General features: G+C 42.8%; 1 protein-coding gene across 2 annotated transcripts in view; it reads left to right on the top strand.

Annotated features, from left to right (window-relative positions):
* Positions 1-13,391, top strand: part of RAB6A (RAB6A, member RAS oncogene family) — a 73,954-nt gene extending 60,563 nt beyond the window's left edge. For both annotated transcript variants that reach the window (XM_062196695.1, XM_062196694.1), the window contains exons 6-8: positions 6,208-6,301; positions 10,504-10,570; positions 11,398-13,391. In XM_062196695.1, the coding sequence (XP_062052679.1) occupies positions 6,208-6,301; positions 10,504-10,570; positions 11,398-11,462 (226 nt within the window). In that variant the 3' untranslated portion in view covers positions 11,463-13,391. The remainder of the gene's footprint in view (positions 1-6,207; positions 6,302-10,503; positions 10,571-11,397) is intronic.
* The last annotated feature ends 9,326 nt before the right edge of the window (positions 13,392-22,717 follow it).

Here is a 22,717-nt window from a genome sequence, read left to right as displayed (position 1 = left end):
GGAGCCAGGAACTTCTTCCAGGTCTCTCATGTGGAAATACGAGCCCAAGCAGATGGACCGTCTTCCACTGTTTTCCCAGACCATCAGCAGGGAGCTAGATTGGAGGTAGAGCAGCCACGACTCTAACCAGTGCCTATATGGGATGCCGGTGCTGCAGGCAGAGGCGTATCCTCCTACGGTGCAGTGCTGTCCCCTTGATACGTTTTCATTTTCATTGGTTTCCTTTCTAATTTCTTCAACCCATTTGGGAACATATTCAATTTCCATGTAGTTATAAATTTTCTATTGTTCTTGTTAATTTCTGGTTTTATTCCTTTGTAGAAATACATGCTATGATTTCAGTTTGTGCAAGTTTACTGACAATATATGGTCAATTCTTGAAAATATTCAACATTTTAATGAGAAGAATGTGTACCCAGCTTCTGGCTTTGACACAGCCCATTCCATTGTGGGCATTCAAGAGTGGGCCAGAGGATGGGGTAGGGTCTGTTTCTCTGCCTCGAAAATAAATTAAAAACAACAATATTAAAAACCAGTATGGTGGCCGGCGCCGCGGCTCAATAGGCTAATCCTCCGCCTGCGGCGCCAGCACACCGGGTTCTGGTCCCGGTCGAGGCGCCGGATTCTGTCCCGGTTGCCCCTCTTCCAGGCCAGCTTTCTGCTCTGCTATGGCCCGGGAGTGCAGTGGAGGATGGCCCAAGTGCTTGGGCCCTGCACCCGGATGGGAGACCAGGAGAAGCACCTGGCTTCTGGCTTCGGATCAGCGCGGTGCGCCGGCCGCAGCGCGCTTCCGCGGTGGCCATTTTAGGGTGAACCAACGGCAAAAGGAAGACCTTTCTCTGTCTCTCTCTCACTGTCCACTCTGCCTGTCAAAAAAAAAAAAGAAAGAAAGAAATGATTAATATCCCCAATGAATAAAGAGCTTCCAAAAACAGAGAGGGAAAAAAAACATAGAGAAATTGACTAGAGGTGTGGACAGCTCGTTGAGAAAGTAATGTCAGTCTTAACTATCTAAAAAGAAGCTCAGCCTTGCTCTTACCTGACACAAATATAAATTAAGACTGTATCAGATTGCCAAAATCCAAATTTTTTTTTAACTCCTCTACTGGCAAGACTCCTGGGAAAACAGATAACCTCATAAGTTGTTGGACAATGTGGAATGGTATAAGCACCATGGGCCAGAGAAGGTTGATTTTTAGCAAAAACCTAATTATACATTTATCCTTTATCATAGCAATTTCAATTCTATAAGCTACATACAATAGCACTATTTGTAATGTCTAAAGACTATGAACACCCAAATGTTCACAGCAGGGAAGTGATTTGATAAACTTACATCTATCTTTGTAAAGGGGTACTAGGCAGATATGGAAAGAAATGAAGGGGGACTGGTGCTATGGCGAAGCAGGTAAAGCCGCTCCCTACAGTGCTGGCATCCTATATGGGCACTGGTTCGAGTCCCTGCTACTCTACTTCCCATACAGCTCTCTGCTATGGCCTGAGAAAGCAATAGAAGATATCCCAAGTCTTTGGGCCCCTGAACCCATGTGGGAGACCCAGAAGAAGCTCCAGGCTCCTGGATTCAGATTGTCCCAGCTCTGACCGATAGAACGATAGACAGAAGGAGACAGAACTAGCAGATGGAAGACTCTTTTTTTTTTTTTTTTTTAAGATTTGTTTGTTTATTTGAAAGTCAGAGAGAGAGAGTGTGTCCCCACACACGCTTCCATCCTCTGGTTCACTCCCCAATTGGCCACAATGGCCAGAGCTGTGCCAATGCGAAGCCAGGAGCCAGGAGCTTTTTCTGGGTCTCCCACACAGGTGCAGGGGCCCAAGGAACTGGGCCATCTTCTACTGCTTTCCTAGGCCATAGCAGAGAGCTGGATCAGTAGTAGAGCAGCCAGGACTCGAACTGGCACCCATATGGGATCCTGGCACTGCAGGTGGTGGCTTTACCCACTAAACCACAGCACCAGCCCCCTGGAAAACTGACACTCTTTCTCTCTCTCTCCCCTTCTCCCACTCTCTCTCCCTTTCTGCAACTCTTCCTTTCTAATAAATAAATAAATATTTTTTTAAAAAGTAAAGAATTCGTATATGACTTAAGTGAAAAGGCAAACTGAAGTAGTATGTAACATATGCTGCAGTTTATTTAAGGAAAAGAGAAATATATATATTATTAAAAACAAAATGGAAGCACAAATAGGTTTGGAGAGTGGTTATTTCTGGTGAGAGAAGAATTAAGAAAGAATGGCAGACACTAGACTTCTTTGACAATAATTTGTAGATATAACTTTGGAATTATATAATAAAAATATATATTTCATTAAAAACAATTCCTAAAAATATAACTATTCAAAGTAACCTAAAAGCACAGTGTCCTGACTGTACGTCCAAAGATGAAATAGATCCTAGGATTAAAAATAAAAACTGAAAAAAATGCTAACTGTTTTCAGTAAATACATTGTTGGTGATAGTGTAAGGTTTTGGTATTTCAAAACTATTGTGTGTATTCTGCATAAAAAATGAATGTGAGAAATATAATATAAAGGGGCCAGCACTGTGGCATAGTGGGCCAGGCTTCGTCTGCAGTGCCACCATCCCATATGGGCAATAGTTCATGTCCCAGCCACTCCTCTTCCCATCTAGCTCTCTGCTTGTGGCCTGGGAAAGCATGGCCCAAGTGCCCCTGCACCCAGAAGAGCTTCTGGGAGACCCAGAAGAGCTTCTGGGAGACCCAGAAGCTCCTGGCTCCTGGCTTTGGATCGGCTCAGCTCTGGTCATTGGGGAATGAACCAACAGATGGAAGATCTTTCTCTCTGTCTCTCCCTCTCTGTCTGTAACTCTACCTCTCAAATAAATAAATAAAATCTTTAAAACATATATATATATAATATCAATAAAATTTGTAGTTCTGAGTATAAATAGCAACCATGTGAATTCATGACTTTTTTTAATCCTTAAAAATTGTAGTATTTTCAGGCTGGTGCCGTGCCTCAACAGGCTAATCCTCCGCCTTGCGGCACCGGCACGCCAGGTTCTAGTCCCGGTTGGGGCGCCGGATTCTATCCCGGTTGCCCCTCTTCCATTCCAGCTCTCTGCTGTGGCCCGGGAGTGCAGTGGAGGATGGCCCAAGTGCTTAGGGCCCTGCACCCGCATGGGAGACCAGGAGAAGTACCTGGCTCTTGGCTTTGGATCAGCACGGTGCGCCGGCCGCAGCGGCCATTTTGGGGGTGAACCAATGGAAAAGGAAGACCTTTCTCTCTCTCTCTCTCTCTCTCTCTCTGTCCACTCAGCCTGTCCAAAAAGAAAAAAATTGTAGTATTTTCTACTTCAATCTACTAAAAAGACCTGAAGCAGGAGAAATGAGCCCAGACTCAAACTTAATTACCATTTCTCTTTAAAGGAATCAGGATTACTTGTAGAAATAAAAAGATTGGGGCAGAATATATAGGAAAAAATGGACAGACAATATCTTCCCAAGAGAACTGTAAAGACTGTTGGGGTCATGTCAGACTTATACGCCAACTCAAAGAAACTCCACTGATCAAAGATAGGAAAATCTGAGAGTGAATGATTACTATAAAATTTTTAAATTTATGAATCATAAAGATACATTTACGATAAAACTCATTGATCATGTTTGGAAGATGCTAGAGACTGACTTGAGGATTTATCCTCCCACCCCTCTTCCTCACCCACTTCTCTAAGGATAACTGAATGGTTGAGAAAGTTTCTCTTTAAAGCAGTGTTCTGGAGCAGGCATTTGACCCAGCAGTTAAGACTCTCATGTCTCATGTTAGAGTGCCAAGGTTCAATGCCTACCTCTAGTTCCTGACTCTTAGCTTCCCACTATTGTGGACATGGAAGACAGTGATAGGACTCAAGTGCTTGGCTTCCTGCCAGCCACATGGGAGATCTCGATTGAGTTCCTGACTCCTGCTACAGCCATGGCCAAGCCCCAGTCATCACACTATTTGGAGAGCAAACCAGCAGATGGGAGTGCACACCTGCTGTTTCTCTGCCTCTCAAATAAATAATTAAATTTTCTATTTGCTATAAGAAACATTAGGATAATTGGCAAAACTTGAATGAAGTCTGTAGGTTAAGTATACTGTAATTATATAAAGGCAGTGTTCTTGTTTTTAGGAAACTCAGTGCAGTGAAGTATTAAGGCCTAAATGCCTGTAGATTGGCAGTTTACTCTTGAGCTATTATGAAAAAATGTATACTTTAAAAAATTAATACACATGTATATACAAAGGATCTTCCAAAAAGTTCATAGAAAATGCATATTAAGAAAAATCTGTGCTTGGATCTTAAATATTTTCACCCCAAAATAAACCTTTCTTTTAATTTCATTTTCACCACTTTTTTTTTTTTTGGGGGGGGGGGGGAAGATTTATTTCAAAGGCAGGGCTAGAGAGAGAGAGAGAGATCTTCATCCACTGGTTCATTCCCCAAATGGCCGCAATGGCCAGACCTGTGCCACTCCAAAGCCAGGAGCTTTCTCTGGGTCTCCCATGTGAGTGCAGGGGCCCAAGCACTTGGGCCATCTTCCACTGCTTTTCCAGGCACATTAGCAGGGAGTTGGGTCTGAAGTGGAGCAGCAAGGACTCGAACCAGTACCCATATGGGATACCAGCGCCACAAGCAGCAGCTTTACAGGTTACACCACAGTGCCGGCCTTCACAAACTCTTTGAAGCACCCTTGTACAGAGAAAGAACAAGATGAGAAAACAACTAAGTGTAGTAAAAATGCTAATTGTTGGAGTATTGTATAACAGGATGTCCATGTACTTAGTGAAAAATTAGGGGTATCTTGTAGACAGGGAGGGAATGGACTCTAGTAAGGAGAGTTTATAGTATTAGGACTAGAGGGCAAATTTAAGAACATACATATAGGCAGATTAATAAAAGATGTGATGACAGCTTGTTGGAATACCTTTCCATTGCTCCGTTTTCTGTATTTAAGAATCGTGGTTTGTTGGCTGATATTTGAGATATATTTAACTGGAACATTTGTATATTTATTTTTTATATATCAGCTGGATGCTAAAAATGCCAAGATAAATGAAATAATCTTACATTAGAAGGACTGTTTGAGACCACTGCTAATTTTAATGTATTGCAAAATATCTTGTAAAAGTAATGTTAATGTTTTGATATTTTATTTTATATCAAGAGGCTTTACCGTACATGCCCTGTCTTACTTATTCCACTTATAGAAATCTACAAAATATTAAGCTCAAAGATATTAAGAATAGCATTTTTATAATATAAGTTTTAGAAACAATGAGCATTTCTAACAATTTGAAAATGGTTACATAAATTGTGGCAAATTGACAAATTATACAACCAAAAAATTATGTTATATGAAGTTTAGAATTATGAGGCTAAATATTTATGATGTACTATTAAGGGAAGGAAGAAGCTGTTAAGTTTTTTTTTTTTTTTTTTTTTAGGATTTATTTATTTATTTAAAAGAGTTACACAGAGGAGACAGAGAGTTAGAGCTTCCTTCCACCTGCTGGTTCACTCCAGCCAGGGCTGGGCCAAGCCATTGCCAGGAGCTTCTTTAATTACTCCGTGTGGGTGCAGGGGACCAAAGACTTGAGTTATCTTCCACTGCTTTTCCCAGGCCCTTAGCAGAGAACTGGATGGGAAAGTGCTTAAGATTTTATTTTATTTTATTTGAAAGACAGAATTACAGAGAGGCAGAGGCAGAGAGACAGAGAGAAAGGTCTTCTATCCTTTGGTTCACACCCCAGTTGGTTGCAAAAGCTGAAGCTGTGCCGACACGAAGCCAGAAGCCAGGAGCTTCTTCTGGGTGTCCCAAGTGGGTGCTGGGGCCCATCTTCTGCTTTCCCAGGCCATAACAGAGAGCTGGATCAGAAGTGGAGCAGCTTGGACTGTTGTGGCCATCTTGGTATTGAGCAAGCGGATGGGAGACCTCTCTCTCTGCCTCTATCTCTCTCTAACTCTGCCTTTCAGATAAGTAAATAAATCTTTAAAGAAACATTAAGCGTATAACATATACATAAAAAGTATACAAATTTTAAGTGAGCTACAGATGGATGAATTTTTAAACTAGTCTCACCTATGCAATCAGTACCTATATCTAGAAAACTTATTTTCAGAACTTTGTTTATAATTGTATATCATCTTTCAAAGTAAATATTTGTTTATCTCTTTATTTTTCTACAGGCAAGTGTCAATTGAGGAGGGAGAGAGGAAAGCCAAAGAGCTGAATGTCATGTTTATTGAAACCAGTGCAAAAGCAGGATACAATGTAAAACAGGTAAATGTTCTTTGAGTATTAGTGGAGATTGTCAGATTGAAAAAATCGTATGGAATAACTGTGGGAATATTCAGTTCTTTTGTGTAAGGCTTTCTTCTGGTTAGCAATAGCAGGCCTCATGAAGTAGTAACATATTTTCTAATATTGAAAAAATACAAGTGGGCATGGTTTTTAGAAAAAGAGAAAAGATTTGCCAAATTTTTTAGATTGGGCACAGGACATCTATTTCATTATGGTTGCAAAATTCATGATTGGCAAATTGTAAACTTCCCTTACTACATTTTTAAGGTAAATTTTCCTTATTTCAGCATCTAGTAGCAAGACTGATATAATAGTGTTTGCTTGTTGTGGAATTATACTTGGTTTACTTTATCCTTAATAAATTGCTGGTATTTGAACAGTGTTTACAACAGGAATGTTTAATAGCTCAGGGAAATGTGAGTGTAGGGAGACTTTATATCAAGCTGTTTTCTACAAAATTGGACAGCTTAGAACCTCACCTGCTGGGGCCAGTGCTGTAGCACAGCAGGTTGGGATGCCGGCATCGCAGGTGGAGGCTTAACCTGCTATGCCACAATGCCAGCCCCATTTGCTTAATTCTTCAGTGCTACATAATATAGGGCAGTGGTCCCAGATTTACAGGATTTATAGAGATATAATTTTATTATTATTATTTGAAAAAGGCATGGGTTAAAAAGTTAAAAGATCTGTCCTAGGTCTGTCTTAGGTCTTACACCATGGGAACTGCCATTTGGTGAACACACACCATGGACCAGGCAGTAGATTTCAAAATAATAATCCTTACTCTGTTGGCTGTCCTTTATGTGTATTTTATAAAAAGATGTATTTTACTGTGTTAAGATTTATTTATTTGAGAGGTACTTACAGAGAGAGACAAGTAGAGAGAAAAAGAGAGGAAGGTCTTCCGTCCACTGATTAACTCCCCAAATGGCTGCAACAGCCAGTGCTAAGCCAGTCCGAAGCCCAGGAGCCAGGAGCACCTTCTGGGTCTCCTATGTGGGTGCAGGGACCCAAGCATTTGGGCCATCTTCTGCTGCTTTCCCAGGACATAGCAGAGAGGTGAATCGGAAGTAGATTAGGTGGGACATGAACTGGCACCTATATGCAATGGCAGCACTGCAGGCAGAGGCCCAGCCTACTGTACAACAGTGCTGGCCCTTGTTTTACTTATTTGAGAGGCAGAGTGATAGGAGAGAAATGGAAAGATGGAGAGAGATCCCATCCACTAGTTCACTCCCTTCAAATAGCTACAACGCCAGGGGCTGGGCCAGTCCGAAGCCCACAGCCTAGAATTTCATCCGGGTCTCTCAGTGTTTGAGCCATAGCCATCACCTGCTGCCACCGGAGTGCATATTAGCAGGAAGCTGGAATTGGAAGTGGTTCCAGGATGCTGCACTATGGGTGAGGGCAACCCAAGTGGCCTCTTAACTATTGCACCAAATGCATGCACTAATACATTTATTTTTTTAAATTGAAGATGATGAACAGGGGGTTAAAACAAAACCCTCTATTTTTTTTTTAAGGATTTAGTTTATTTATTGAAAGTCAGAGTTACACAGAGAAGAGAGGCACAGAGAGAGAGAGAGAGAGAGGTCTTCCATCCAGTGGTTCACTCCCCAATTGGATGCAACAGCTGGAGCTGCGCCAATCTGAAGCCAGGAGTTTCCTCCGGGTCTCTAACGCGGGTGCAGGGGCCCAAGAGCTTGGGCCATCTTCCATTGCTTTCCCAGGCCCACAGCAGAGAGCTGGATTGGAAATGGAGCAGCTGGGTCTTGAACCAGCGCCCATATGGGATGCTGGCATTTCAGGCCAGGGCGTTAATCCACTGCGCCACAGCACTGGCCCCAATAAAACCCTTTAAATAAGCAGAATTTTCTGAAAACCCTGTATTCACTTTTTGCCACTTTATTTCCCATCTTGCCTTACACTATTGTGTAATACTGAATTACTAATTCCTTCCTCATAGTTTTTTTTTTTTTTTTTCTTTTTTTAAGTTTTATTTATTTGAAAGGCAGTTACAGAGAGACAAGGAGAGACCTGGAGAGGTCTTCCATCCACTGGTTCACTCCCCAGATGGCCACAGCGGCAGGAGCTGGACCAATCCGGAACCAGGAGCTTCATCTAGGTCTCTGACATGGTGGCAGGGGCCCCACCACTTGGGCCATCTTCTGCTGCTTTCCTAGGTGTATTGGCAAAGCAGCCGGGACTTGAACTGGTGCTCATATGGGATGCCAGAGCTGCATGGCAGCAGCTTAACCCATCAATGCCACAGAGCCAGCCCCCTTCTTGGTAACATTTTATGGCTCTATATCTGTGCTTGTACTATTGTTCCCTTTGCTTAGACTACTCATTTTTTTCTTTGCTAATTCCAGCTCCTTTTTTTAAACTCCAATGTAGAAATCAGCTCTTCAGCAACACTTTTTCTAGTATTTCCCATTCTGCTTCATGGCTGTGATTAGTGCCTTTCCTGTGTTTTCACAGACTTGCACTTCTGTGAATCTAGTTACTGAATGTAGCATATAGTACATTGAAATTATCCTGGGGCTAGCGCTGTGGCTCAGCGGGTTAACGCCCTGGCTTGGGGTGCCGGCATCCCATATGGGCACCAGTTCTGGTCCCGGCTGCTCCTCTTCTGATCCTGCTCTCTGCTGTGGCCTGGGAGAGCAGTAGAGAATGACCCAGGCCCTTAGGCCCCTGCCCCCACATGGAAGGCTCCTGGCTCCTGGCTTCAGAGTGGCGCAGCTCCGGCCATTGCGACACCTGGGGAGTGAACCATCGGATGGAGGACCTCTCTCCCTGCCTCTCCTCTGTCTGTGCAACTCTGACTTTCAAATAAATAAATAAATGAATAAAAAGGAAATTATCCATCTTAGAGCCAGCATTGTGTCGCAGCAGGTTGAAGATGCCCCATGTGGAGCCCACACTATGGCATAGAGGATAAAGCAGCTGCCGGCAGTGCCAGCATTCCATATGGGTACCGGTTCAAGTTCCGGCTGATCTGCTTCTGATCCATTTCTTACCTTTCACAGACATTAAGTATTTCAGCACTTAGTCTTACCTGAGTGTTTATCTATATTTGAAACTGAGTACTATATGTAAATGGAAGTGGACCTACCTTATACAATTAATGTTACATGGATTTGATATGTTGCTAATTCATATCTCTGATCATGCACAATTTTGTCATATCAGAAATTATGTCAAGGTAAGCAGGTTACATACATATCCAAGTAAAGGGACAGGCATTTGACATAGCAGTAAAGACTCCTTGGGATGCTTGCATTCCCTGTTGAAGTAACAGGGTTTAAGTCCTGGCTCCACTGATTCTGCTTCCTGCTAATGTAGTCTCTGGGAGGCATCAAGTGATGGGCTCAAGTAATTTGTTCTCTCGTACCCACACCAAAGACGTGGATTGAGTTCCTGGCTCTTGGCTTCAGCCTGGCCAAGCCCTGCTGTTGTGGGCATTTGGAGGTGAAACCAGCAGGTGGTTGATCTCTTTCTGTCTCTGTTTCCTCTCTGTCTCTTTTTCCTGTATGTCTCTGCCTTTCAAATAAGTAATTCTCTATTTTTTAAGAAGAATCTGTTGTTGTTCTGTCCATGTCTGTTCCCATATACTTTAGTGTATCTCCTGTTGAAGATGCTTTGCATGGCATTGTGCTTCAAACACGGTCCAGCCACTTTTTCTGGCACTCATTCCAGTCATGAAGGGAAAGTCAGCTGTGTTGGATTTGAGAGGTCTTGTGTTGGTCTCTAATATTAGTGCTTTCTCAAAGAATTATTGAGGATAGTTTTGAATAGACTGATTTTCACAAACTAATTTAGAACCTAACCCTTTATGAAAGATAGAAATGCCACTATGCAGTTCTATTAAAGGAGTGGTTTGTTTGTTCAGATTTTCTGTAGAACTTTATTTTTATGACTCAGATGATATTTTTGCTGTTTATTTTGAAGCTATTCAGTTGGAAAGCAGAGATCCTGTGTTTATTCACTCATTGTATTTAGTATACAGCTTTTTATATATTGATTTATAGAATTGAATGGACATTGTAATATGCTTTCTTGGCAGTAAAGACTACATGAGGAATAACCCAAAAGATGTATACTTTTAGTCATCTTCCAGCAGAAATCCATCACTGTTCGCTAAATTTTTCCTCCAGTTGTCAAATTTCTCTTTCCCACAGCTCTTTCGACGTGTAGCAGCAGCTTTGCCTGGAATGGAAAGCACACAGGACAGAAGCAGAGAAGACAGTATCCTTTTTGTTTCATCAGAAACCTTAATTGTTAACACTGGCCTTTTACAGCTCCACTTGGTTGACTAAAGAATATTGTGCCATTGCCTTTTACAGCCACGAATTGATGGTTTAGGAGCACAGGAACTCAGGTTTTCTATCTCACGCTGGGCCTGGTGATCCAAGTGCACACTTTGCAGCCTCCTGCTGATGCTAATTCATTAGTGCAAGGGTTTTTATTTGCCTTTGCCTGAGCAGGAAACTATAGAGTCCCAGTCTCCTGCTTCTTCCCTGTAGCATATCTTAGTTCCTGTTTTTTTCCTAACATTTAAGCTACTTGACACAAGAAAGAAATAACTCAGGATGAGCTTTATTGCAGTCGTTCCTTCCAGAAACAGGACATAATGAAGTACCTGTAATACCGGTTATTTCCAAGGATTTTGAATTTGCTCTTTTATATGTTACCTTCTTGTGTTTTTCCACATACATACATTTTTATTAAGTATTAGAGTTCATAGGCCCTTTGTAGTCAGCTCTTCCCACTTCCAAATGTTTTCTGTTTTCCAAGCCTTTATTCCTAATAATGACATAATATGTTCTTCTAAGTTCAAGTCCTATTATTTATTACATTTTTCCCTATTGTTGTAACTTTTGTGGGCTATTTTCAGGTTTTTGTTACAGATGAATCTATAAAGAAAATCACCTTCATACGGTTTCTTGCTGCTGTAGAGTAATTTCTTTAGGATAGTATGGTGAAGTATCTATTTGGAAAATATAGGAACTTGCCAGAAGTGTCAGTGTTAGAATTGTACGTTCCCACTTATGCCTCCTTAACTTTTGTTTCAGTGATTGACATAAAACTGGAAAAGCCTCAAGAGCAACCAGTCAGTGAAGGAGGCTGTTCCTGCTAATCCCCCATGACATCTTCAGCCCTCAGAAGCTCACTGCTTTGGCCCTGTTACTCTTTCATTGACTGCAGTGTGAATATTGGCTTGAACCTTTTCCCATCAGTAATAACGTATTGCAACTCATCATTGCTGCCTGTCTCGTGGAGATGATCTATTAGCTTCACAAGCACAAAAAAAGTCAGTGTCTTCATTATTTATATTTTACAGAAAGCCAAAAGATTCAGCATATTCCATTGATAACTTTAAAAATTAGAAACATTTTCTTAACATTTTTTCCTTTTTTAATGTTATGATAATGTACTTCAAAATGATGGAAATCTCAACAGCAATGTGAATGAGGCTTGGTTAAGGAGCAATATGCTCACCGCAGCACTTGGCCAACCTACTTGATCTCTCCATGCTTTCCTCACCTTCACCTAACCCTCACTCCCGAGTCTTACTCCTCCCCTCCCTCAGAACAGACAGGAGGTAGCAAAGCAGCAGCTTGATCAGGCTCATTGGAATTATAGACACCATTTGCTTTCGGCAAAGGGCCAAGACGTCCAAAATTACTCTTAAGCACTGATACGAATTACTTGGACTTTCTTTAAAGTCAACTCATCTGTCATAGTAGGCAGTGCTTGAATATGAGAAGGTTCTGGTGCATCTTCAAAATGAGTCCTAATGAACATACTGAGTACTTACAAGTAGAAGAACATAAAATATATTTCCTACCAAAATCAAATAACCCTCTCACATGTGTTTTCTTAGACTTTGGGTGAGAAAAGTAACAAAGTGCTTCAGAACAGATTTTTAATATTTAATTCTAAACAGTAAATCATAAAATTTAATGAATATTTCTCTCAAGATTTTAAAATTCTCAAGGTAGTATTACTCTGGTAAAAAAAAAAAAGACAACATATTTGAGCAATAGACTTTGCATGGATTTCTTTCTTTCTTAAAAATGCTATGCAGGCAAGGTACTGTAAAAGTCAAATTCCTTTTGGAAGAACTAGTGGAAGAATTTAAAATTGGCACTGTGACCAAAACTACTATAACAAGTAGAAATAACGGTATCAACAAAAGAACCCTCACCGAATAGCAAATATTTTGCTCAGGACATTTGAGGTCAAGTTAAAGATGAAAACAGGATTGAAGAGGGAAAGGAGAGAATGCAAATAAAACTTAATATTATGCAGATTTATGCCTTATTTTTTAGCATTTTTTAAATGTTGGGTCTTTCAGGCTGGTTTGCTTTTTATTAGATCTGTATAGTTTGATTAATTAACTAGTGATTTAGTTTTATATTTAAGCTATAATTAATCCTTTTTCTTTGGTGATATTTATTTCTTTGCCTTTTTTTTAAACCTTCAATTTTAGATGTTTTGTTCGATCTGTTTGGAGCTTCATCACCATGGCAATATGTATTTCCCTTAAAACACTGCAAACAAATATATTAGGAGTGCACCCTTTTAATCTTTACTAGTTATTGTGAGATTGCTGTGTAAGTTAATAAACATATTTGTAAATACATTGTTTGCAGGAAGAAAATTTCTGAGTTATAACTCAGAAAAAGCCTGCTGAATTTATGTTGTAAGCATTACTTAACACAGTATAAAGATGAAAAGACAACAAGAATATCTTCATAATTCCTTCTCTCCTCATTGCAACAAAACCCTTAACAGGGAAACCTTATTTCCCTGTTTTTTCCTCTTTCTCCTCCACTCCTCACTTCTTGTCACCTTGTAATATTCAAAGAGCACTTGGATTATGGATCTGAACAGAGAAATGCTTTCAGATAATCATTAGCCCACCTACCCGTAACTTATACTCAAAGATGGGATGGAGTTGTAAAGTGCTTTTATAATACAATATTATTGTTAAAGGCAAGGATTGACTCTTCTGTTTTATTTTGACATGGCATGTCCTGAAATAAATATCAATTCAATATGGCAGATGGGTCATATTCTTTATTTGGGAAAAGTTGTGATTTCTGTCAAGGAGGTAATTATCTTCCTATGCTGTTGCATTTGGGGTTTTTTTTTTTTTTTTTTTTTAATGTAACTCTAAGAAAGTAACCAGTTATACTACTTTTAATATTGGTCTTTTTATTTGGCTTGAGGTTCTTCAACTGAAACAGTAAAGTGTGTTCATAGTTTAGATTTTTTTTAATAAACACAATTTTGCTGCCAAAAATAATATAAAGAAAACACAAAAGAAAACACTAATTGACTTGGTTTCCCATTCCTGCCAAGGTGGTAAATTAGCACATGCTTCTTGATTCTTCTGTAGAACACAGTATTCCCTGCCTAGGGAATGTAAAGCCTGAAAAATTTAGCAAAATAAGAACAAATGTGAAAAACCCCTGAGAAGTCAGAAGACTGTTTTCTATCGTTGGGGGTGAGGCAGAGTGACTGAAGCTTGGGAGACATGGCCCTCCCTGGTAGAGGCACTAATGGGATATGCAGGTATGCATTATATAATAGCATTCTAGTTAAAGCTGGGCTGCATGTATGATGGTGGCCCCCTGTGATTATAGTGAGTCACTAATTTCCTATTACCTAGTAATGTTGTAGACATTGTAAAATGACTCAGTGTATCACTCGTTTGTTTGTAGTGGTGTTGGTATAAAACAACATTGCACTGTTTTGTTTTATTTTTTTGACAGCACAAAAAAATTGTGTCAGTACATAATACTTAATACATAGTTATAATAATTGTCTTACTGTTTTATTCTTTATTTACTATTCTTTTTAAAAAGTTTTTTGGGGCCAGCACTCTACATGTGGCACCAGCATCCCATATGGGCACCAGTTCTAGTCTGGCTGCTTTTCTTCTGATTCATCTCTCTGCTGTGGCCTGGGAGAGCAATGGAAGATGACCCGAGTGCTTGTTCCCCTGCACCTGCATGGGAGACCTAGAAGAAGTTCCTGGCTCCTGGCTTCAGATCAGCCCAGCTTCAGCTGTTGGGGCCACTTGGGGAGTGAACCAGCAGAAGGAAGACTTTCTCTCTGTAACTCTTCCTCTTAAATAAATAAAATCTTCACCAAAAAAGAAAGTTTAAAAGTTGTTTTTGTTTTTGTTTTTTATAGTCAGAGTTGCAGAGAGATCTTCCTTCTGCTGGTTCACTTCCCAAATGGTCTGAAATGGCCAGGACTGGGCCAGACTGAACCCAGGAGCCAGGAGCTTCTTCCAGGTCTCCTGTGTGGGTGCAGGGGCCCAAGCACTTGGGCCATTCCCTGCTGCCCTCCCAGAACATGAGCAAGGAGCTGATCAGAAGTGGAGCAGCTGGGTCATGAACCAGGACCCATATGGGATGCTGGCATTGCAGGCAGCAGCTTTGCCCATTATGCCACATCCCAGCCCCCCAAATTTTTAAAATTCATTCGAGAGGCAGAAAGCAAGATTTTCAGACAGAACTCTCAGTTACTGGTTAACTCCCCAAATGCCCAGGATCTAAGAACTCATTACAGACTTCCTATGTGTGTGTCAATGATCCAAATACAAAAGCTGTCGCCTGGGGCTGGCTCTGTGGCCTAGCAAGTAAAGCTGCCGCCTGCAGTACCAGCATCCCATGTGGGTGCCAGTTCAAGACCCAGCTGTTCCACATCCGATCCAACTCTGTGCTATGGCCTGGGAAAGCAATAGAAGATTGCCCAAGTCCTTAGGTCCCTGCACCCTCATGGGAGACCAAAAGAAGCTCCTGGCTTCATGTCGACCCAACTCCAGCTGCTTAAGCCATTTGGGGAGTGAGCCAGTGGATGGAAAATCGATCTCTCTGTAACTATGCCTTTCAAATAAATTTTTAAAAATCTATTGCTACTGTGTGTCAAATTTTTTTTTTTTTTTTGACAGGCAGAGTAGATAGACAGAGAGAAAGGTCTTCCTTTTTGCCGTTGGTTCACCCTCCAATGGCCGCTGCGGCCGGCACATCTCGCTGATCAGGAGCCAGGTGCTTCTCCTGGTCTCCCGTGCAGGCGCAGGGCCCAAGGACTTGGGCCATCCTCCACTGCCTTCCCAGGCCATAGCAGAGAGCTGGCCTGGAAGAGGGGCAACCGGGATAGAATCCGGTGCCCCAACCGGGACTAGAACCCGGTGTGCCGTCGCCACAAGACAGAGGATTAGCCTGTTAAGCCATGGCGCCGGCCTGTGTCTCAAAATTTTATTAGCAGGCAGCTGGAAACAGGAGCAGAGCAGAGCCAGGATTCAAACCCAGGCACTCTTAGGATGCAGGTGCCCCATAAGTTGTAACTGCTGTAACAAGCTCCCACCCCTATACTTTTATCTTTATTTTACTTAAAAATAAAATGTCTATTGCAAAAACAGTATGTTGTATCACCAGCAGCACCCTCATCCGTCTCATTTCTTACCATCTGATTTTCTCTTGTGCCTGATTTTTTTTTATAGGAAGGAGTACTCAGGAGCACATAGAATTTCTTTTAAGATTTATTTATTTATTTGAAAGGCAGAGTAACAGAGAGAGGAAGAGGCAGAGAGGGATCTTCCATTCACTGGTTCATACCCCAAATGGCTGTAACGGCCAGAGTTGGGCCAATCCGAAGCCAGGAACCAGGAACTGCTTCCGGGTCTCCCATGTGGGTGCAGGGGCTCAAAGACTTGAGCATCTTCAGCTGCTTTCCCCAGCACATAAGCAGGGAGCTAGGTTGGAAGTGGAGCAGCTGAGACTTGAACCAACGCCCCTATGGAATGCTGGCGCCACAGGCAGAAGCTTTACCCACTTTGCCACAGCACCAGCCCCTTTTGTGCTTGATTTAAGCTTCTGTTTTAATCAGCATGGTCCCAAGAATAGTAAGAATGTAGTAGTGGACTATACCTCTAGGTTTGTGTAAGTACACTCTATGATGGTTCCACAATGAGAAAATCTGTCCCCATTACTAAGTGGTGAGTGGCTACTAAGAACAGTAATTTAAGTTCTTTTGCCTCATTTCTACCTAATCACAGTTTTGCTTTGGGTTGAGGTCTGCAGACTATGACCCACCAAATCCAGCCTGCTTGCTGCTTCCTATTTTTTAAATTAAGTTTTATTAATTTTTGTAATATGAAAACTTTTTTCATATTTGTAATATGAAAATTATGTTTTCATATTACAAAGGCAGAGTTTAGTAGTTACAACAGATCTATGTCCTGAAAAGCTAAAAAGTTTACTATCTGGGCCTTTGCAAAATAAAAGGAAAACGCACCTTGGGTCAAACCATTGCTGACACCCCTCTATTAGCTTTTTATCCCCCTAAAGAAATAAGACGAGGCAGCTCACTTTAGAAAAAGTTGCTTTGTTTGTTTGGAGGTTTAAAGTCCACGGTGCATTGGTTTGGCCTCTGATGATGGCAGCGGATGGCGGCACTTCATGGCTGGAGCAGGTGTGTGGAAGAATTTTTATCACTAAACAGGAAACCAGAGACAGAAGCCCCACAGTCCCTCCTGGGGGCATGCCCCTGATGCTTTTAAGGCCTTCCACCAAGCTCCACTGTGCAGAATTTCCACCTGACCTGCTAGTTGTTCCACCTTGTGAACCAAGCCCTTAATTGATCATGAATCTTTGGGAAACACCCAAAGCAATATCCAAGCCATAGCATTCCCTTACTGTAGAAATGAAGGCCACAGCCAGAATACTGGTGAGGGGTAAATCCACTGAGTACTCTTGACCAGTGAAAAAACCCTGATAAGTTGGGCCAGCACTGTGGTGTAGCAGGTTAAGCCTGGGTCTGCAGCACCGCATCCCATATGGGTACCAGGATGCTGCTCCACTTCCAACCCAGCTCCCTGCTAATGTGCCTCGGGAAGCAGCAGGAGATGGCCCAGTGCTTGGGCCCCTGAATCCATGTAAGAGACCTGTATGAAGCTCCTGGCTTCAGCCCGGCCCAACCCTGGCTGTTGCAGCCATTTGAAGAGTGAACCAGCAGATGGAAGATATTTTCTTTCTTTGTAATTCTGACTTTCAAATATATAAATCCTAAAAAATGAACTGATGTGAGAAATTGGTGAAAATGAAGGTAAGACTCTTAAATAAGATGTGGCTTGTGGAGACAACACTGGGAGCAATTCCATAGTCTTCTGGCTCCTGGAATTCTTCACCCCAAGGTTTGTCTGCTCTGCTCCTTAACTTGACAGTGGTCAGTGACCCTTACTCTGTATTCCTCCCCAAACTAATGACCTGTACCCCCAAGGGGATTTGAACTCACAAGCCAACGTAGTGGTATACCTGCAAACTGCCTCAAAAGGAAAAATATTTTCTGAGTAGGACTTTCAGAGAGGCAACCAATAATCTCTGTCTTTCCCTCTCTCTCTAATTCTGATTTATAAATAAATCTTTTTTAAAAATTGAGCTGAATTAAGGAACACTTAGAATAAATGACAGAATTGGTTCCGTTGACTGTTGCCATTGAATTCTCTACAATGTTGCAGTGGGTTCGTTTCTGAGAAGAGCAGCGTGGTGGGGGCAAGAGGCGCGGAGTCAACACACAGACCCCGGGAGTCAGGTGAGAGCAGGCTTGAGGCGAGCAGCCTGCAGACTCGTTTATTACAGTTGGTACAACAGCTTATATAGCCAAGACCAGCCAATCTGGTCAAGGGGCGGTCTATACCCCAACCAATCACAGCCTGTTGCCAGGCAGTTTCCAGAGCCATCCAATCACAGCCTGTCGCCAGGCAGTTTCAAATCCATCCAATCACAGCCTGTCGCCAGGCAGTTTCCAGAGCCATCCAATCACAGCCTGTTGCTAGGCAGTTTCAAAACCATTCCTGACTAACTGAGGCTCGCTTGCCAGTGGCCACCTTGGCATGGCCTTCTCATTCCACTACATTTCCCCCTTTTCGTTTATTTTTGAGCAACGGGAGGCATGATTCTTGGCCATACCATTGTTGACCCTGTTTCCATGTGGTCTCCGTACGCAGCTGTGCCTGTCTTAGGTTGTCCCCCAGGGGATCTTACCCGTCATTGACTAATCAGCGCTCAAATCGAGAGACCACAGGATTGCTTGCTCAGATAGGGGTAGGAATGAGGAATAATGGTTATCAGGAATGGCATGACCACACACAGGCTGTGGGCCATTTGAGTGGCTGAGCAGAGCTAGTGGGGTACACAATGGTAACAGATGTGGCTTTGGGCAGTTTCTCAGGGTAGGATGATAGGGCAGGAGCGTCTGCTAACAAGGTGGAGTCTTGGTCTTGTTCAGCTGGTTCTGGTTGGCTGTCAGTTGCAGGCTTGATGTTTCTGGCTGGTACCCAAATGGGCTGTTCTGCATTCTCTGGAAAGACACAAGCATATCCTCGACCTTTGGTTAGCAGGGGGTGTGGTCCTTTCCATTCTCCTGTCAGGGGGTCTTTCCATCTAACCATAGGGGCTGGGGTCTGGGATGGAAAGGATCCCCAGTGTTTATAAGCTGGGCTGATCCCTTGGGAATCAAAAGTAAGAAAATTGATAGTGAAAAGGACCTCAGTCAAAGCAAGCTGTGGGTCTGAGGGTATATGATTATTTTTTTGCCTTTGTAAGAGATCTTTAATCGTCCTATGAGTTCTTTCAATAATTGCCTGTCCCTGTGGGTTGTATGGGATACCTGTAGCAGACTGTATGTTCCAAGATTTCAGGAAGGAAGTAAATTCCTGTGATGTATACGCTGGCCCATTATCAGTCTTTATGGTCCAGGGGACACCAAGGACCAGCATGGCTGATTTAACTGCCTTTATCACATTACTAGCCTTTTCTCCGGATTGGGCAGTTGCAAATACAGCCTTTGAATAAGTATCTACCACCACATGAACAAACTTAAGTTTACCAAAGGAATTAATGTGGGTGATGTCCACTTGCCATAGTTTATTAGGAGCAAGGCCTCGTGGGTTCACTCCTGCTTGTTGCAGTGGGCCTAATGGGGCGAGGGGTGCACATTTCTTGCAAGAGTGCACTAGGTGTTTGCATTGGCTCATTGTTAGCTCTGGGAAAAGCAATTTTATGTTGCTTGCTGACATATGAAATTTTTGGTGTAAAATACGGGCTTGTTCTAAGTGTCCAATGGAAGCCGTGTTGCAGGAGATAAGACGATCAACCTTTCTGTTGCCTTGGAAAATAAAGCCAGGTAACCCAGTATGTGATCTTACGTGTGAGATATACCATGGGTATTTTCTGTTCTCAGTTAGCTCTTTAAGTGTTGTGAACATCTGGTCAATTGGTTTACTGGTCGGGTTAAAGATTGCAAAAGGGATCGTCTTTGCTACCTGTACTGAGTATTTGCTGTCCGAAAATATATTTACTGGTCCATCTTGGCTAAGGAGTAGAACCTTGACTATTGCTCTTATTTCTCCCAACTGTACTGATCCCCCATGGGGTTCTACATGGATCTTATCTTTTTCAGTTAAAGATTTGATCACTATTCCAAAGAGTGACTTGTTGGCATCCGTAAACGCACATGGTGCCATGGGTATAGGTTGATTAGCAGGGAAAGCATGTTTTGGATAGTCTATCTCTAAGGTTTTTAGTGTCTGGAGTAGCCTGTCTGCTGGCAGGTGATTGTCAATCTGTCCTGGAAAATTTATCATTAAAGTTTGAAAGAGCATGCTGTTCTGCATCAATGTTGACAGTTCCAATTGTGATAGTGGTAGGACTATTATGTCTGGTTCTGCGTTAAATATCTTATTGGTATAATATCTTAATTTAAGTCCCATCATAAGGATGGCATCTACTTTGTTTACTATTTTACGACAATCGCTCCAGGCTATGTGCACCCAAAAAAGTGGTCCATGTCGTTGCCAAATAACTCCTAAGGGGGCCTTGAAGGTAGATATGGTTATGGCAAATAGAGGCACCTGAGGGTCATATCTACAGGTTTTTAAATTTGACAACTGGATGTTAATCTTTTCTATAGTGGATTTGGCTGCTGGTGTCAATGTGATTTTTGAGGAGGGGCTGTTTCCTTTAGTCAGTAAATCGTATAGCGGTCTAAGTTCTGCAGGTGTTAGGGGAAGGAAGGGCTTCAGCCAATTGATTTGGCCACATAGTTGCTGAAGTTCATTAAGTGAGTATTTATGCTTGACTTTCAGGTTTGGGCCCAGTGGAGATATATGGGAGGAGATTTGATAACCCAAGAATTGAAAGGGAGGAAAATGTTGTACTTTTTCTGTGGCAATAGACAAACCCAGGAATTGTAAATTTCTTACTGTCTCACTTAGACAGGCATTCAGAATTGCTGCATTCTTGTGAGCAAGTAAGATATCATCCATATAATGTATGACCAAGCACTGATCTTTAAGTGTACTGGTCGCATGAGAAACGTATCTTTGACAAATGGCAGGGCTATTTTTCATGCCTTGTGGGAGTACTGTCCACTGGAATCTTTTTGCAGGGAGCTGGAAATTGGGCTCCCATACTGTAAAGGCAAAGTAAGCCTTATCCTGCTCTGCAATGGGGATGGAAAAGAAGCAATCTTTGATATCAATGGTAACTATGTGGTATCCGTTAGGAATGGCCCCTGGATGGGGAATGCCGGCCTGGAATGTTCCCATCTTTTTTATATTTTTGTTAATAGCTCTCAAATCCTGTAGAAGCCTATATTGTGGAGAAATCAACAACAACATCTGGCGCGCCAACGTGACTGAGAAAGAAACAGCGTGTCGGACTCGGCGAGGTCCCCCCTGGATTTCGGCAAGTAGGCCCCTCGGTGTTTTGTGTGCTGTTCGGTTCTGTGAGGGTGAGCACAGAACCCCCTCCTACGCCCCTTTCCTTGTCCTTGTCCTCGGTCTAAGTGACCCCAGGTTAGCACACACCGCCCTGAAGCGTACGTCGCTTCTCGGCTCCTCCTTTTACTTTCGGTTCGCCCGGCTAGCTCAGTCGGTAGAGCATGAGACTCTTAATCTCAGGGTCGTGGGCCCCACGTTGGGCGCCAGATGTTGCCATTGAATTCTCTACAATGTTGCAGTGGGTTCGTTTCTGAGAAGAGCAGCGTGGTGAGGGCAAGAGGCGCGGAGTCAACACACAGACCCCGGGAGTCGGGTGAGAGCAGGCTTGAGCAGCCTGCAGACTCGTTTATTACAGTTGGTACAACAGCTTATATAGCCAAGACCAGCCAATCTGGTCAAGGGGCGGTCTATACCCCAACCAATCACAGCCTGTTGCCAGGCAGTTTCCAGAGCCATCCAATCACAGCCTGTCGCCAGGCAGTTTCAAATCCATCCAATCACAGCCTGTTGCTAGGCAGTTTCAAAACCATTCCTGACTAACTGACGCTCGCTTGCCAATGGCCACCTTGGCATGGCCTTCTCATTCCACTACAGTTGACTAAATGAGTTGGAACCTTAAGTTGAGTAACTCATTCACTAGAAAGCAGAGAAATAGAGAAGATAAAAGAGGGTAACAGCATCAGTGGCAACAATCAGTATCAATTCGAGAAACATTAATGGAAAACGAAACTTTTTTTTTTTTTAAGATTTATTTTTTCATTTGAAAGAGGTAGAGACAGAGCGGTCTTCCATCTGATGGTACACTCCCCAGATGGCTGCAACAGCATGAGCTGCGCTGATCCAAAGCCAGGAGCCAGGAGCTTCTGGGTCTCCCACACAGGTGCAGGGGCCCAAGGACTTGGGCCATCTTCCACTGCTTTCCCAGGCCATAGCAGAGAGCTGGATTGGAAGAGGAGCAGCTGGGACCAGAACCGGTGCCCATATGGGATGCTGGTGCTTCAGGGCAGGGCTTTAACCCACTGCCATAGCACTGGCCCCCAACCAAAACTTTTGTACATGGTGTATATGGTAGACATCTGCCTATCTTCTGAATGCGGCTTGTGAAATGGCTTCTCATCCCCTTCCCTGCTTAGATGATGCACCTAGTGACTTGCTTATAAGAAATAGAGTATAGTGGCCGGCGCCGCGGCTCAATAGGCTAATCCTCCGCCTTGCGGCGCCAGCACACCAGGTTCTAGTCCCGGTCGGGGCACCGGATTCTGTCCCGGTTGCCCCTCTTCCAGGCCAGCTCTCTGCTATGGCCCGGGAGTGCAATGGAGGATGGCCCAAGTGCTTGGGCCCTGCACCCGCATGGGAGACCAGGAGAAGCACCTGGCTCCTGGCTTCGGATCAGCGAGATGCGCCGGCCGCAGCGGCCATTGGAGGGTGAACCAATGGCAAAAAGGAAGACCTTTCTCTCTGTCTCTCTCACTGTCTACTCTGCCAATAAATAAATAAAAGAAATAGAGTATAGCAAAAGTGATAATGTCACTCAAAGGTTAGATTATAAAAGTCTGTGACTTCTGCAGTCACATCGTTTCTAACTCTTCTGC

Source organism: Lepus europaeus, chromosome 7 (genome assembly GCF_033115175.1).
Source record: "Lepus europaeus isolate LE1 chromosome 7, mLepTim1.pri, whole genome shotgun sequence".
NCBI lineage: Eukaryota > Metazoa > Chordata > Mammalia > Lagomorpha > Leporidae > Lepus > Lepus europaeus.
The sequence above is the reverse complement of the archived record's forward strand: the minus strand, read 5'-3'. Positions and strand labels throughout refer to the sequence as shown.